The 12,241-nt window shown below is 44.4% G+C and overlaps 2 protein-coding genes across 2 annotated transcripts in view; both read left to right on the top strand.

Moving 5' to 3' along the window:
• Positions 1-12,241, top strand: part of PLS1 (plastin 1) — a 277,498-nt gene that overhangs the window by 38,202 nt on the left and 227,055 nt on the right. The gene's annotated exons all lie outside the window — the stretch shown is intronic.
• ATP1B3 (ATPase Na+/K+ transporting subunit beta 3) overlaps positions 8,407-12,241 on the top strand; it is a 23,077-nt gene continuing 19,242 nt past the window's right edge. Inside the window, exon 1 of the mRNA XM_064385851.1 lies at positions 8,407-8,682. Coding sequence (XP_064241921.1) covers positions 8,574-8,682 — 109 coding nt within the window. The 5' untranslated portion in view covers positions 8,407-8,573. The remainder of the gene's footprint in view (positions 8,683-12,241) is intronic.

The raw sequence follows: 12,241 nt of genomic DNA, 5'->3' as shown, positions 1-12,241 counted from the left end.
TGATGGTATGAATCCTTAATGATTAAATAAAGAGACCTTTATAATAAATTTAAAACCAAGTTTTGAAATTGGGTCTCCTTCTAAGAATATTTTAAAATACAGAAGACATAGCTACAAGACACATATTACAGCTGCCCTACCTGGACTCCACTGTGGGTCCTGACAATGATTTGACATCTAACAAAAAAATCTGCTCTTACTGAGATCATCCCAACCACCTGACAATTACCAAGGAGGGGGAGACAGCTATCATTGTATTTCATTATCAAACTTAAGGTAGATGTTTAATATTTCCTGGTGTAGTGTTTATTTGAACACTGTTTGGGGCAATATATAACGGCTTTCAGTATGAATTCATTGCCTGTCATCTACACAAATAACTATTTTCCCTGCAGCCACTTCAATGTCTTCAATGTGATTAACTCTGTATTTTTTGGTTATACACAGAGGTAACGCCTCTCAGGTATTGGTTAATAATCATTAATAAGCTTGCTAATGACCTTTTCTGTGTACCACATTTGAGTAGTCCCCCTTGACATGAAGGGCAAGGCCAGCAGCTGTGCAGCAGCCTTAGCACCACAGGTGTGTTCAGTGCAGTGGCCAGCTGTGCTTTGTGTTTGAATGCTGAGAGCACAGCTCTGCTCTTCATGGCTCTTATGAAATACAGTTCCTTCATCTGTTTCATAAATTATCTTCCATACCTGGAAGCTGCACTATGATTCCTGCCAGAAATCACAACCAGGTTTGCTCCTTAGGATGGCTGTAAGTACTTTATTTTATCTGCTGTGGAATTACTTTTAAAAAATACATTTCTATAGTCCCAGATTTGTTAACAAATAGACCTCAGGTGTAATCAATATGTTCTTATCTGAGCATTAATATGTGCAATTATATTTGCACAAATCTATGCAGATGGGCTTTTATTATAAATGATCTTCTTTTTCTCATTTTAGCAAACAATTTAGCAAATAAATAAAAAATGAAGATTGATGGTATTAGAACAAAGTGCCCATTACAATTACAGCAGAAGAGAACTGCAATAACAAGGATGGAGAGCATTTCTGTCTTTTTTAATACTCAGGGTTTATTTGTAGTTTAAGATTTATTTCCTAATAGGCTCTGAGATTATAACAGAACACATTTTGACAGGGTTTTCTTTTGATTTTCAGTGAACTAGATCCTGCTCAAACACTTCTATTCATGTATGGCAAGTATCTCTCCCAGCATAGGAGAAGGTACAGCAGCTTTGCTGATTATGTGAGCACTCAAGTGTGGATTTTTGTCTGCAGTATGAATCTGAAAAAAAACTTGCCCAAGCTACCATGTTCTAAAAATTTTCTAGTTTCCCATCCTCTTGTAGTAACCACTGTTGCCCTTATAGTAGATAGGGATAAGTGTTCTGTTTAAGTATAATTTCCTTCCTTTCAAAGGATTGCATCTGGCAGTTGGAGGTAGAAGAAACATTTTTAGATTGTATTATGATTAGGAAGCAGTGGAAAGGGAAGCCAGTTGAACGTTCTTGATCAAATGTGAGAGAATTTGGAAAATACATATAAAAATAATTAACAGCCTTTATTGGTGGCCCTGTTGGGAAAATCTGCTAGCATTTACTGGGAATGAAATATGCAGGAGCCTGCAGAACCTAAAAGAGATGGGCACACAGATGCTATGTAACTCCAATTCTTTTATATTAGTCCTATAATACTTTCTAATAAAATTATGCTATAGACTATAGTGTATCTACTGCCTTTTCACAACCACAGATAGTTTAAAATCAACAAAAATCAGTTGCTAAGAGTTTATAATTCTAATTTAATAATTTCCTGTAAGGATAGTACAGTCTTACCAAAAATGCTGTAAAAAAGTCAGGCCAAAAATAGACTAATGGTGGAATTCAGACTAGAAAGAAAATGCTGACTTTCATTTTTCATTTTCAAAGTTCTCTTTTTTTCACTTTCCTTTTCAAAAAATCATATAAATAAACAGATTAACTTCCTCGCATGAAAAGGGGATATTATCTCAATTTGTAAGCCTTGTGACTTTGTGTGGGTGTTCCACAATTGTACTTACTATAGGGATACTCCCTACAAGTGACTTTATCAGGAACAGATGGATGTAGGACTTCATGGAAAAAATGCTAAGCATCTGCAGTATCATTTGTGGTTAATGAGAGAGGAAGGTGTTTGGCTTTTTAACAAATCTAGCTCTCACTGAGGGGCAGACATACTCACAAAGGCTTAGTAAATAACTCCAGATAAAAATATCAGTCAGGAGCTGTTCCTGTGTAGCAGCTGGCTCAATATTTTTATAACTTCAGTTTGATGAAGTGTATCAAGTATATACACCATCACTAAGGTGTATATCTGTAACACACATTATTTGGATTAGGAAGTAAAATGGAACATATCCCAAGCAAGTAGATTACAATACATTTTAGTAGTGAAAGGGGAACTACATTGCAATGGTCTATATAATACTGTGAACATTCTGCTAAACAGTACATAAAAGCTGGCTTGCTATAATTTTTTTTGCTAATGTATGCTTAGAAGGACTAATAATAGGCCTTATGAGTCACAAGCATTCATTAAATAAGCCACCAGAGTTTAAAAAATGTAACAGTTGAGATCTAGTCTGTTTGAAGTGAACAAGAAAATTAATATGTTTTAAGTAATAGTGACTCTTTTAAAAACACTATAATCATATGCTTCTAAATATTTAAGATTCTTTATTCTATGCAAAACCATCACGTTAATTACTGGATTAGCAAGAATATCTTTCAAGACCAAATTTGAACCCATCTTCTCAGTTTTGAAACACATTTGGAATGCTTGGCTCCCTCACGATAGTCCCAAGGGGAAATGTGTTACTTTCACTCGTGTCTGGTTACTGGGGAAGGCTCACTTCAGGCACAGGGTTTGGTTTGCAGGGCAAAGCTGCCTTTTACTTTACTTATCCCGCTGGCTTGATTCGGGTGCAATTAAATCAAAGTATTTGTTCAAGATCACTAAGGGATTCAGTGACTCAACTGGGGTAAGAAAGCTGGACTGGGAAAACTGAAAATACTAGTTCCCATCGTGGGACAGTTTCTCAGTACCATTTAAGTAAATTAGAGGGGCAACTATTGTATTTCAGAGTCATCTGTACAAAGTGCTGCATTGTATAGACTAAATTTACATCAGTAGGGAAATGCAGATACAGAAGGAAAACTGAATGAAAAAGATGAACACTTTCATGTGACAGATACCTTAACAGACATACCAGATTAAAACCAGAAAAGTTTAAATCAAATTTTGTCTGCCAAAGATTTTTGAATTTGTAGGTATCCATTTTAGAGGAAAAATGAGTCTTTCTTGCTTGTCTTTAGCCGTGTATGAGTCAACCTTTAAAAACTGTATTTTGTAGCCTTACAGGTGTTCAAAGTTTCTTTGTCTTCTTTTGTTTTGTTGTTGTTTAATCTTTTTTTCCCTGTTTTTTTAATGACCTAGAGACATGTCGGTTATGTCATGTTGGTATGATACCACTGCTTTTATCAGTAAGATTAGATGACTGCAAAATACTTCCTGCTGCATGCATTGGTTACTGATACGAGTAAGGAGTTGTCATTATCTATGACAACAGAAGGCAATGACATATGCACATTGGCTCATAACTTGCATCAGAAAATTTGGTGGTAAAGGAATAGTGAAATTTAGTATTTTCTAATGTATTTTCAAGGGCAGAACATAATGCTGCAGCAAGGACAAACTCCTGCAATTTCTTTCTGTCCTCTTCCTCCTTCCAAACCTGACCTCACTTCTCCAGGCCTTTCATTCCCTCCAACATCAATTTTTCAACAGTGTTTTGTCTTCATAGACTCTTCATTTCAGCCTCAGTCTCCTGACTTAGCCAGTGCTGGCTTTCTCCTTGGCTTGCTGCCTGAGTCCCCCGCTGAACTCAGGATGTGGTTCTGCCAATCTAATTGTGGGCTGCTACTGAAAGGGGTAGTCCGTCCCGTTCCTCCTACTGTCTGTCCTGGTCTCCCTTGTGAGCTGAGTCAGGGAACTAAACTTGTATAGTTCCTTTTCTTTCAGTTCAGCTCTCTGAATCAGGTCATTATGGGGTAAAATGACCACCAATGCTAAAAATCACAGCCAGGGTTGGAAGGGACAGCGGAATAGGGAGAGGAGGGACCACCTCTTTCAGCAGCACTTGATAATTAATGTGAGTTTCATCATTAAACTGAATTTCCGGCTCCAAACTCCTCACCCTGCCTCTCCTGTGCTTAATCTTCCCCCTTTAGCCCCTCTTCCTTCCCATTTGTCCCTGCCCTTTCTGGTCCAGTCCCAGAGATATCCATGAATTAATGCCAGCTGCATTGCCCAGCTCCCTTTTTTCTGTGTCAGACCTGTACTTCACTGATGTCTTGTAGACAGACTTTGCCAGTGGCCCTTCACTCAATTGCTCTTTACAAAGTATTAGCTCAAGAGGATAGAAAATGCTTCGGCAATTAAGACAGATACCTCATTTTTATAAACTCATCTCAAACCAGCTTTCGTTAAGAAGCTCTTTTACTTGTCCATGAAAAAAAATCTGAAACTGAACTCTGACAACATGTTATAAAATGGATAAAACCCCTGATAGTTATGAAATTCCTACAAATTGAGCTTTCCTCACTTTGAACCCTTTGTCTTAAAAATAAGCAGTGAAATAGTTTTCAACAATAGTTAGAGTCTCTTGTTCCTACCGTAAACAAATGCTGAATATCTGGGCAAAAATCTCTGCGTAATGCAAGTCAACTCCCATTGACTTCACAGGAGTTATCGTGCTATATATGAGAGCAGAATCCTGTCTCTGTGAATAAAGGAGTTTTTTCCAGAGTGAGGGGGCTCTGCACAATGAATGCATTTTTACCAGCCCTTTCTGATTCATTGGCAAACTCCCAAACACAAGAACTGTTTCTGTAGTCTTTCTACTCTCACAATGACAGACATTTTCTTTTTCATTTTTAGTGGGAAGTCTTTTGTACGTATTTTTCTCATGAAAACGTGTGTCTTGGTATTTTGTACAGTGAAGTAGAAAATATTTTTCAGTCACAATATTTTTGAAGTCTTTCCTTCCTGAGTTTATTGTTTATCTTCTAATTCCAGTTTAAATTTAGCTGAAGGTAAAGAAGCAGATTTGAGCCTGATGCGTACGTCTCCTGCAATTCAAAAGCTGCTTTGAAACGAGACTGGGCAGGCCCTTCTGGAAGTTCCAGCAGCCCCAGGGAGCTGTCCAGGTCGTGCCAAAGTTGTGTCAGGCTGTGGTCCACCCTAGACCCAAACTAGAAAACAAGGGGATAGCTTTCTACTTTTCAGGAATTCTCCAATGGGCCAAAGTGAAATTCCCTTTGGCAACACATTAAAAAACCCCCTTGTGCTGAAGAACTGCCCTCTGCAGAGTTTCTGTATTGTTAACAATTACAATCTTGCCTCCTATCATATTTTATTTTTTCCCCGGAGTTCTACATGACAATTTTTAAGAAGAACTTAGCAGGTATGTTTAGGCAATATTTTTAAAGTTTGGCTTTTTTTGCGTTATATGATTTACAGTTTTGTCATCATCATCATCATCATCATACTTTATTTTCAAGGTGGTTTTCTTCCTGTTGTGCTCTGGGAAATAAGTATTACTGATAACACCATTACAAAGATCAGATAAAGCTGCCTTTCCAGAGAAACAAGAAATTGTAAACTGAGGAGCACTCTTAGTGCTGAATGGTCTGTGAGATGAGCCTACACCTGACAGTGTTCAGACACCCATATTCAGAACCTCCAGTACCATTCCCTCATTTCTCTCTGTGGAACCAGCTCAAGGGTTTCAGTAACCACCTGACACACATGACTGGATTTCTTCCAAACCTGAGTTAAAACCTATCTTTAAAAAGGATATCTAACCTCATGTTTAAAACCCAAGCAAATGTATACCCACTATCTCTGCTGATATAAACTATTTAAATGTTTAATTGCCCTCACAGTCGAGAAATGTCAACATTAGGTTTGTCTTGCTTCAGTTTCCAGGAAATGGATGGCATTGCCTTTGTCAGCCAGGTTGAAAAGGTCATACTATCTCTTTCCTATATTTAAGTACATTTTCAGTGATCCAGTCTTTTCTCAGGTTTTTTCTTTCAAAATAAGCTGAAATGTGGAAGCTTCATATTCTATGTTAGCATGTTTTCTGCTCCCTGGATAATTTTTCAGTACTCCTTGAACTATCACTAATATTTTCCTGCTATTGTAAATATCAGAAGTGGCTGCAGGTGTTTTTGTACCATTTCTTCGCCAGTGTATACAGATGTCTGCTTTCTAGAAGACAAGTTTTTATGCCCATTAGATTGCATTAGCTCTTTTCCAGTTGCTGTGGTGTAGCAGTGCCAGGGCTGTGCTGGTCCCTGTGCCTGCCCACCCGGCCCCACTCTGGAGCTGGACTCTCACAGGAGCCATGTGGCAGATCAGGCTGTCCTCATTCAGCACTTTGTGTTCACTGGGGGCTGGAGGGACCCTTCCATTATTTTACCTGGCATCTCATGGGTTTATATGTCCATGAGTCAGGGTACTGACCCTCCTCCATCTCGGAAACAGTTGGATTTTCAGTGGGGGGGAGGATCCACTGTCTCATCCAAGTCAGGCCGGGCTGCAGGAGATGGCTGATTTTAAAAATGGATAAAAGTTAGTAGAGTAAAACTGAGCCTCTGAAACTCACTGGAGCAGAGTACAAAAAGATTCCAATGTTTTAGGTTGTGCAGACCGAAGAGTTTTGGTGATGTCGGATAATACTAGTTCTTCTAATATTTTAGTTTACAATTTCTTTAATTAAAAATATATTAATATATTTAATTGTTGATATGTCATTGCATAATGTAGTGCTTGGTCATTCCTTAGAGACAATCTGATTTTTTAAATCTATATTAATTTCTACAGTTCTTTGCATCTAGTAAACTTTAATGTTATTGAATCCATATGGTGCCCAGTCCAAAAAGATTGATATAGGTACATTTTGCTGACATGTTATTCCCTAATAGTGTAGGATACCTATTTGAATAAAATGGGAAAAATAATTCAGCTAAGCAGATGTTAAAATGGAATGACAGTCAGTCTTTTGCTTGGTGACATTTAGAAGAAGAATAAAAATGGAGATGGCTTATTTCTAGCCTGAAATGGAATCTATTAGCTGAGCAGTGTGACATGGAGTAATTAGTGAGCGATACGTTATTTTCTGTTGTTGTTCTACAGCAAACAGAATGATTTAGTGGGTATACTGGAACAGTAGAGACTACTGGAATCAGATGTCCAAGAGGCAAATAGGTTTATTCTATTTTACACTTTATATTTACTGCTTTCTGGCCATATTGCAATCATTGTAATGATTTAAGCTAACCATGCTGATAAATATGTAATTCCTCATAAGACATCTCTTAAACTGTGTCTCTTACATTTTTAAGATGTAGTCTGGTGTAGCTTTTTCACTCGGGTTTGGTCTCTTACTATTTTTAAGAGGTGCCTTGATGGAGCTCTCCTGTCACACGTGAGTTTTGCCATGTCCCCAGTTAATGCCATTATTGCCGAGACCTCTGAGAGGGGGAGCTCACTGGAGCTGGCCCAGGGCTGGGGTGCGCGGGGCTGCCGCTGCTCCGCTCCTGCTGGGGAAGGACTGCAGCTCCTGATCCGTGCCAGAGTAAATGGAGGCTGCTGCAGTGCTGCCAGCCGGGGGATGGCAACGGGGGCTGCGCGCTGCCTTACACGGACCTGCAGGACCTGACAGCAAGGCAGCTTCTGAGCGCTTATGCTCCAGGAGCCACCCTTCCCACAGCCCTCCTGTAGCATCCTGACACAGCCGTGTTCTGTCACCCCGTGTTTCAGGGGGCTGAGGATCACGGGGAGTGCCGAGATGCGGGTTACCCTGGCGAGCCTTTCTGTCCCCTCGCACTTCTCTAAGATGGTTGTGCATCAGAACCCGCCCCGCCGCGCGGCATCCCCGGCGCTGCACCGGGCACATGGCGGGGTCACGGGTGCCCGGGGCCGGGCTGGGAGGCGCCCGGTGGGGTCGGGGAGCGGCGGCCGGGCCGCGCCGTGCCCGCGCTCTGTCCGCGCCGTGCCCGCGCTCCGCCGCGCCGTGCCCGCGCTCTGCCCCCTCCGCGCCCGCTCCGCCGGGCCGGGCCCGCGCTCTGCCCGCGCCGTGCCCGCGCTCTGCCCGCTCCGCGCCCGCTCCGCCGGGCCGTGCCCGCGCTCTGCCCGCTCCGTGCCCGCGCTCTGCCCGCTCCGTGCCCGCTCCGCCGGGCCGGGCCCGCGCCCCGCGGCAGGGCGGCGCCGGCCGGCAGGGGGCGCGCGCGGCTCGCGTGTGGGCGGAGCGCGGCGGGGCCCGCCCGGCGCGGGGGCGCCGAGAGGGAAGGAGGGCGGGACTGGGGAAGGTCCCGGCGTGCCCGGCCCCCGCCCGCTCTCCCGCCGGGCGCCGCGGCCGCAGTTACTTAGCGGTTGGGAGCGGGCGCTGGCTGTGGCTTTCTTTGCCGGGGAGGGTCTGCCGCTGGACTGCGCGACGCAGCCGCTCCTCGCCTCGCCATGTCTAAGGAAACGAAGAAGCCCTTCCGCCAGAGCATGGCCGAGTGGCGGCAGTTCATCTACAACCCCAACAGCGGCGAGTTCCTGGGGCGCACGGCGAAGAGCTGGGGTAAGGGCTGCCGCGGGGAACGAGGGCGGGGTGAGGCGCCGGCGGAGCCGAGGGGCGGCGGGGAGCGGGGCCGAGCTGGGGGGGCGCGGGGGCGGGATGCGGAGGGCCCCCCGCGGGGATGCGGGCACGAGATGCGGAGGGCCCCCCGCGGGAATGCGGGACGGGCTGGAGGGCCCCCGCCGGCGTGAGGGGACGGGATGCGGCGGGGTGCCCGCGGGGATGCGGGCGGCGCGCGCCAGGTGAGGCGGCCCGCGCGGCGGCGGCGGCGGCGCACGCGCCCCGGTGCCCGTTACAACCGCTGGTCTAAAAATAGCTCGGTCCGTGACAGCGGCGGTGGGGGTCGGGGGAAGGGGGAGTTCCCGGGCGCGTCCCGAGGTGACTCAGCGCCCGCCCCGCAGCCCGTGCGGGCCCGCGGGCTCCGCTGCCGCCCGCTCTGCCGGGGGCGCCGCGGGGGCCGCCGCGGTGCGGCCGTGACGGGCTTCCGCCGCGAGGTGCGGGGCGGCCCCGCCCGCGGCATCGCCCGCAGCCCGCGCCTGCCGGGGCAGCTCCCCCCCAAGCCGTGCCCCGTGCCCCCCCGCGCTCCAGCCGCGCTCGGAATCCAGAATGAATGAGCGCGAATTGCCTGCGTGCTCGGAGCTGCGGTGCGGGGAACCGAGGAAAATCCCCACCCCCCCTCCCCAAAAGTTCATGAGCCCCAGTTCCAGAAAGTGATCGTCGTGTGCGGTTGTGCGTCATCGTGCTAAATTTGTTCCAGTGTAGGGCTTCTGGGCCTTTTATTTTCTTAAAGGAAGCTTTAAATGACGGCTCTCCAATAAAGCTGTGAAGGCAGTGTTTATTTTCCTATTTTCAGGTAGTCATCCTATTGCTTTCTTCTGAGCTGGAAAGCATGTTATCGTAATCTGGTTGCTTCCAATAAAAATATTTTGATTTTCCGAGTGTGTTTTCTCATATTAAGCAGTTGTACAAATGCTTAATATTAGGATGTTTCTTCAGTCCTCATGGGACATATTTACTGACTTCAGAAAATGCTGCGTCTCCTCCCAAAACTTGGATGTAGTTGGGATACTTAACAGTTGTGCTTACAAAACCAACAAGACTCGCAGCGTGGTGTTAAGGAACAGGCCAATACATCCTTGGCCTTGACACGATCTCAATGAATGCTGATGTTGAAATAGCGAGGAGGAGCTTTAAGCGGACGGTGCATGGGGTGTGCTTTCTCTGCCGTGCCAGTGTCTCCTGTCTGTCAGGAGAGGGCCCGAGCTGACAGGAGTTCCCCTCCATTCAGATGGAAATAAGAGCTTGCAGCTACTCTGCCAGTTGAATAGCAAAGGATAGGAAATTTCCACTATGCTGTTGTCTAGTGATCTTTCTGTACAGGCAGGTTTCCTCAAGTGCGTGGGCTGGGTGTGTGGATTGCAGAAGTCTGGCTGTGTCATGAGTCTGAGCAGCACAGACTGTAGATATGTTAGAAATAGCTTGCAAGTTTTTTGCGTTTTTTTAAGAGGAAGATGAAACCATCTTCTCTGTTTAAACCTATCTAGTAGGATAAGTCACTTAGGATGTTACTAGTCCGTGTTAGCCCAGGGCCAATAGATAACATTTGAAGTTGAGATGACTTGGTTGGTAACTGAGTTTCCACAGTCATTTGAGAAACTATCTATAGACAGTTGGAATAATTTTACTTCATTAATAAGTAAAATTATAACTAATAATAGTTATAAGTACTTTATTTAGGAGTTTAGGTGATTGGCATGTGGTTACTACTATATACCATTTCCTCAGCTTGGACCTTAGGAAGTGAATGTTTAGTAAAACCATATTTTCAGTGTTTTGTTTGTTTTGGCATTCTGTGATTAATGTACTGTGCTTATTTAATTATAATCTGACTATTTTGGGGCGTGATGTGTGGCTTTCTGTTTGGTTTTCCTTTTTAATGGCAGGACACTAAGTGGTGGCTCTTTTGGCACAGGAGAACCTGCAGGGTTAGGTCTCCTCTTGCAGTGGAGATGTGAGTTTAGAGCTCTCTCACAGACTACAGTTCCTTTTCTGTTGCTGGTCTCTGGGCTGAAAGGCGAGGACATAGGGGAGGGGAGCTCTGGTTGCCAGTCTGCTGGGCTGTCGTGTCTCCAGGGACAGCACGATGAGAATTCAGCTGGCTCTGGTTCTTCTGTGCGTATTTCTCTTGTCTCAAGACAGCTTCCTCACAGAAATGAGATGGGAGCAGCAGAGAAGCCATTAAGTAATTATTCACAGTATGTGCATGTTTTGCCCTAGTGTGACATAGTCTGGGGGGTTTATGTAAATGGTAACTGGGAGGCAGTGATTCTCTGTGAATGCCAATGCTGTGCCATTGGGGTGCTCCTCTATCTGCCATTTCCAGTTCAGCATTTGTGAAAAGATCAAACACAAGTGGTCTGTACTCATTTGTCATGTAACGGAGGTTGCATTTTAGAGTTTGGTAAAGAGTTATTTTTTACAGCTTGGTGAAAAATGTATAATATGTGTCTTCCTGCGGAAAAAAAATTGGAGATTTTCACCTTGGTTTTTTTTCAGACTTGAGCGATACTTCAGTTTGAATCTTTCACAAGTTGATACCAAACCTACACACACTCCCCCCCAAACTCTTCTATTTTTAATTACTTGGCATAATCGTTAGTTGTATTAAAAGAGACAGAAAATACTGGGAAAAACTGCTGATTTGAGGCTGTGCTGTTCTCAGCAGCAGGGCATGAGGGGTGCTGATAGTCCTCGAAGAGGTGATGGGGGCAAGGGTAGGTCTGGGGTGCACCCAGCCTGTAATCAGGTAGAGCAGAGAAAGGAGGATTCGGCAGGCTGCTGGGTGGGGCCTTCCTGCAAGAAGAAGGAAGATCAGCATCACGTTCTGCCTGAAGTGGCAAGGTGCTGTGTCTGCCTGGAGTTAGCAAGGATGCAGTGAGATCATCATAAACATCTTGTAATGAGATGCTCACTGCATTGTCTTATAAGATAGTTAATTCTATTTGCATAAGTTTAATAAAAAAATAATTTGTGCCAAAAAAGAAGGGCAGTATAGACTGTAGCAATACTTCATCTCTGGTCACACTAGGTGCCACGTCAAGTGTATTTAAGTCTTTCTGTAAAGCTAGCTGTGTCAGGTAGAGATGCCATTGCCTTGAAGTGCATATAAATTCAGACCTACTGAATTTTCTTTTGAATGCTTAGTTGTATTCTTTGGTGCAGAGATTTGTGTTTGTAATTACAAACAAACAAAGACCCCACCACAAAACCCAACACCTTATTTCTGGGAAAGCTTTCCACCATGTCAGTGGAAATACACTCTTGTTGGCCACCATGACAGAAGATCAACTTTGCTTCTAGTTTTGCCTTCACTAAATTCCTGGTTGGAATTCAGTGAAGACAAAATAGTGCTGTCAGACTTTTAACTGCTTTTCTGACATGGTTATTCTGTCTTCTTTATTGGTGTTTTGAGCAGGGATTTACTGTCATTTAGCTTTCTTCATGAGTAGTGTAATATTAAACATTCTGGCCTCACTGTCTGCCATTGCAGTATTTTATTTTC

The sequence above is a fragment of the Passer domesticus genome, chromosome 11, assembly GCF_036417665.1.
Source record: "Passer domesticus isolate bPasDom1 chromosome 11, bPasDom1.hap1, whole genome shotgun sequence".
Classification (NCBI taxonomy): domain Eukaryota; kingdom Metazoa; phylum Chordata; class Aves; order Passeriformes; family Passeridae; genus Passer; species Passer domesticus.
The sequence above is the reverse complement of the archived record's forward strand: the minus strand, read 5'-3'. Positions and strand labels throughout refer to the sequence as shown.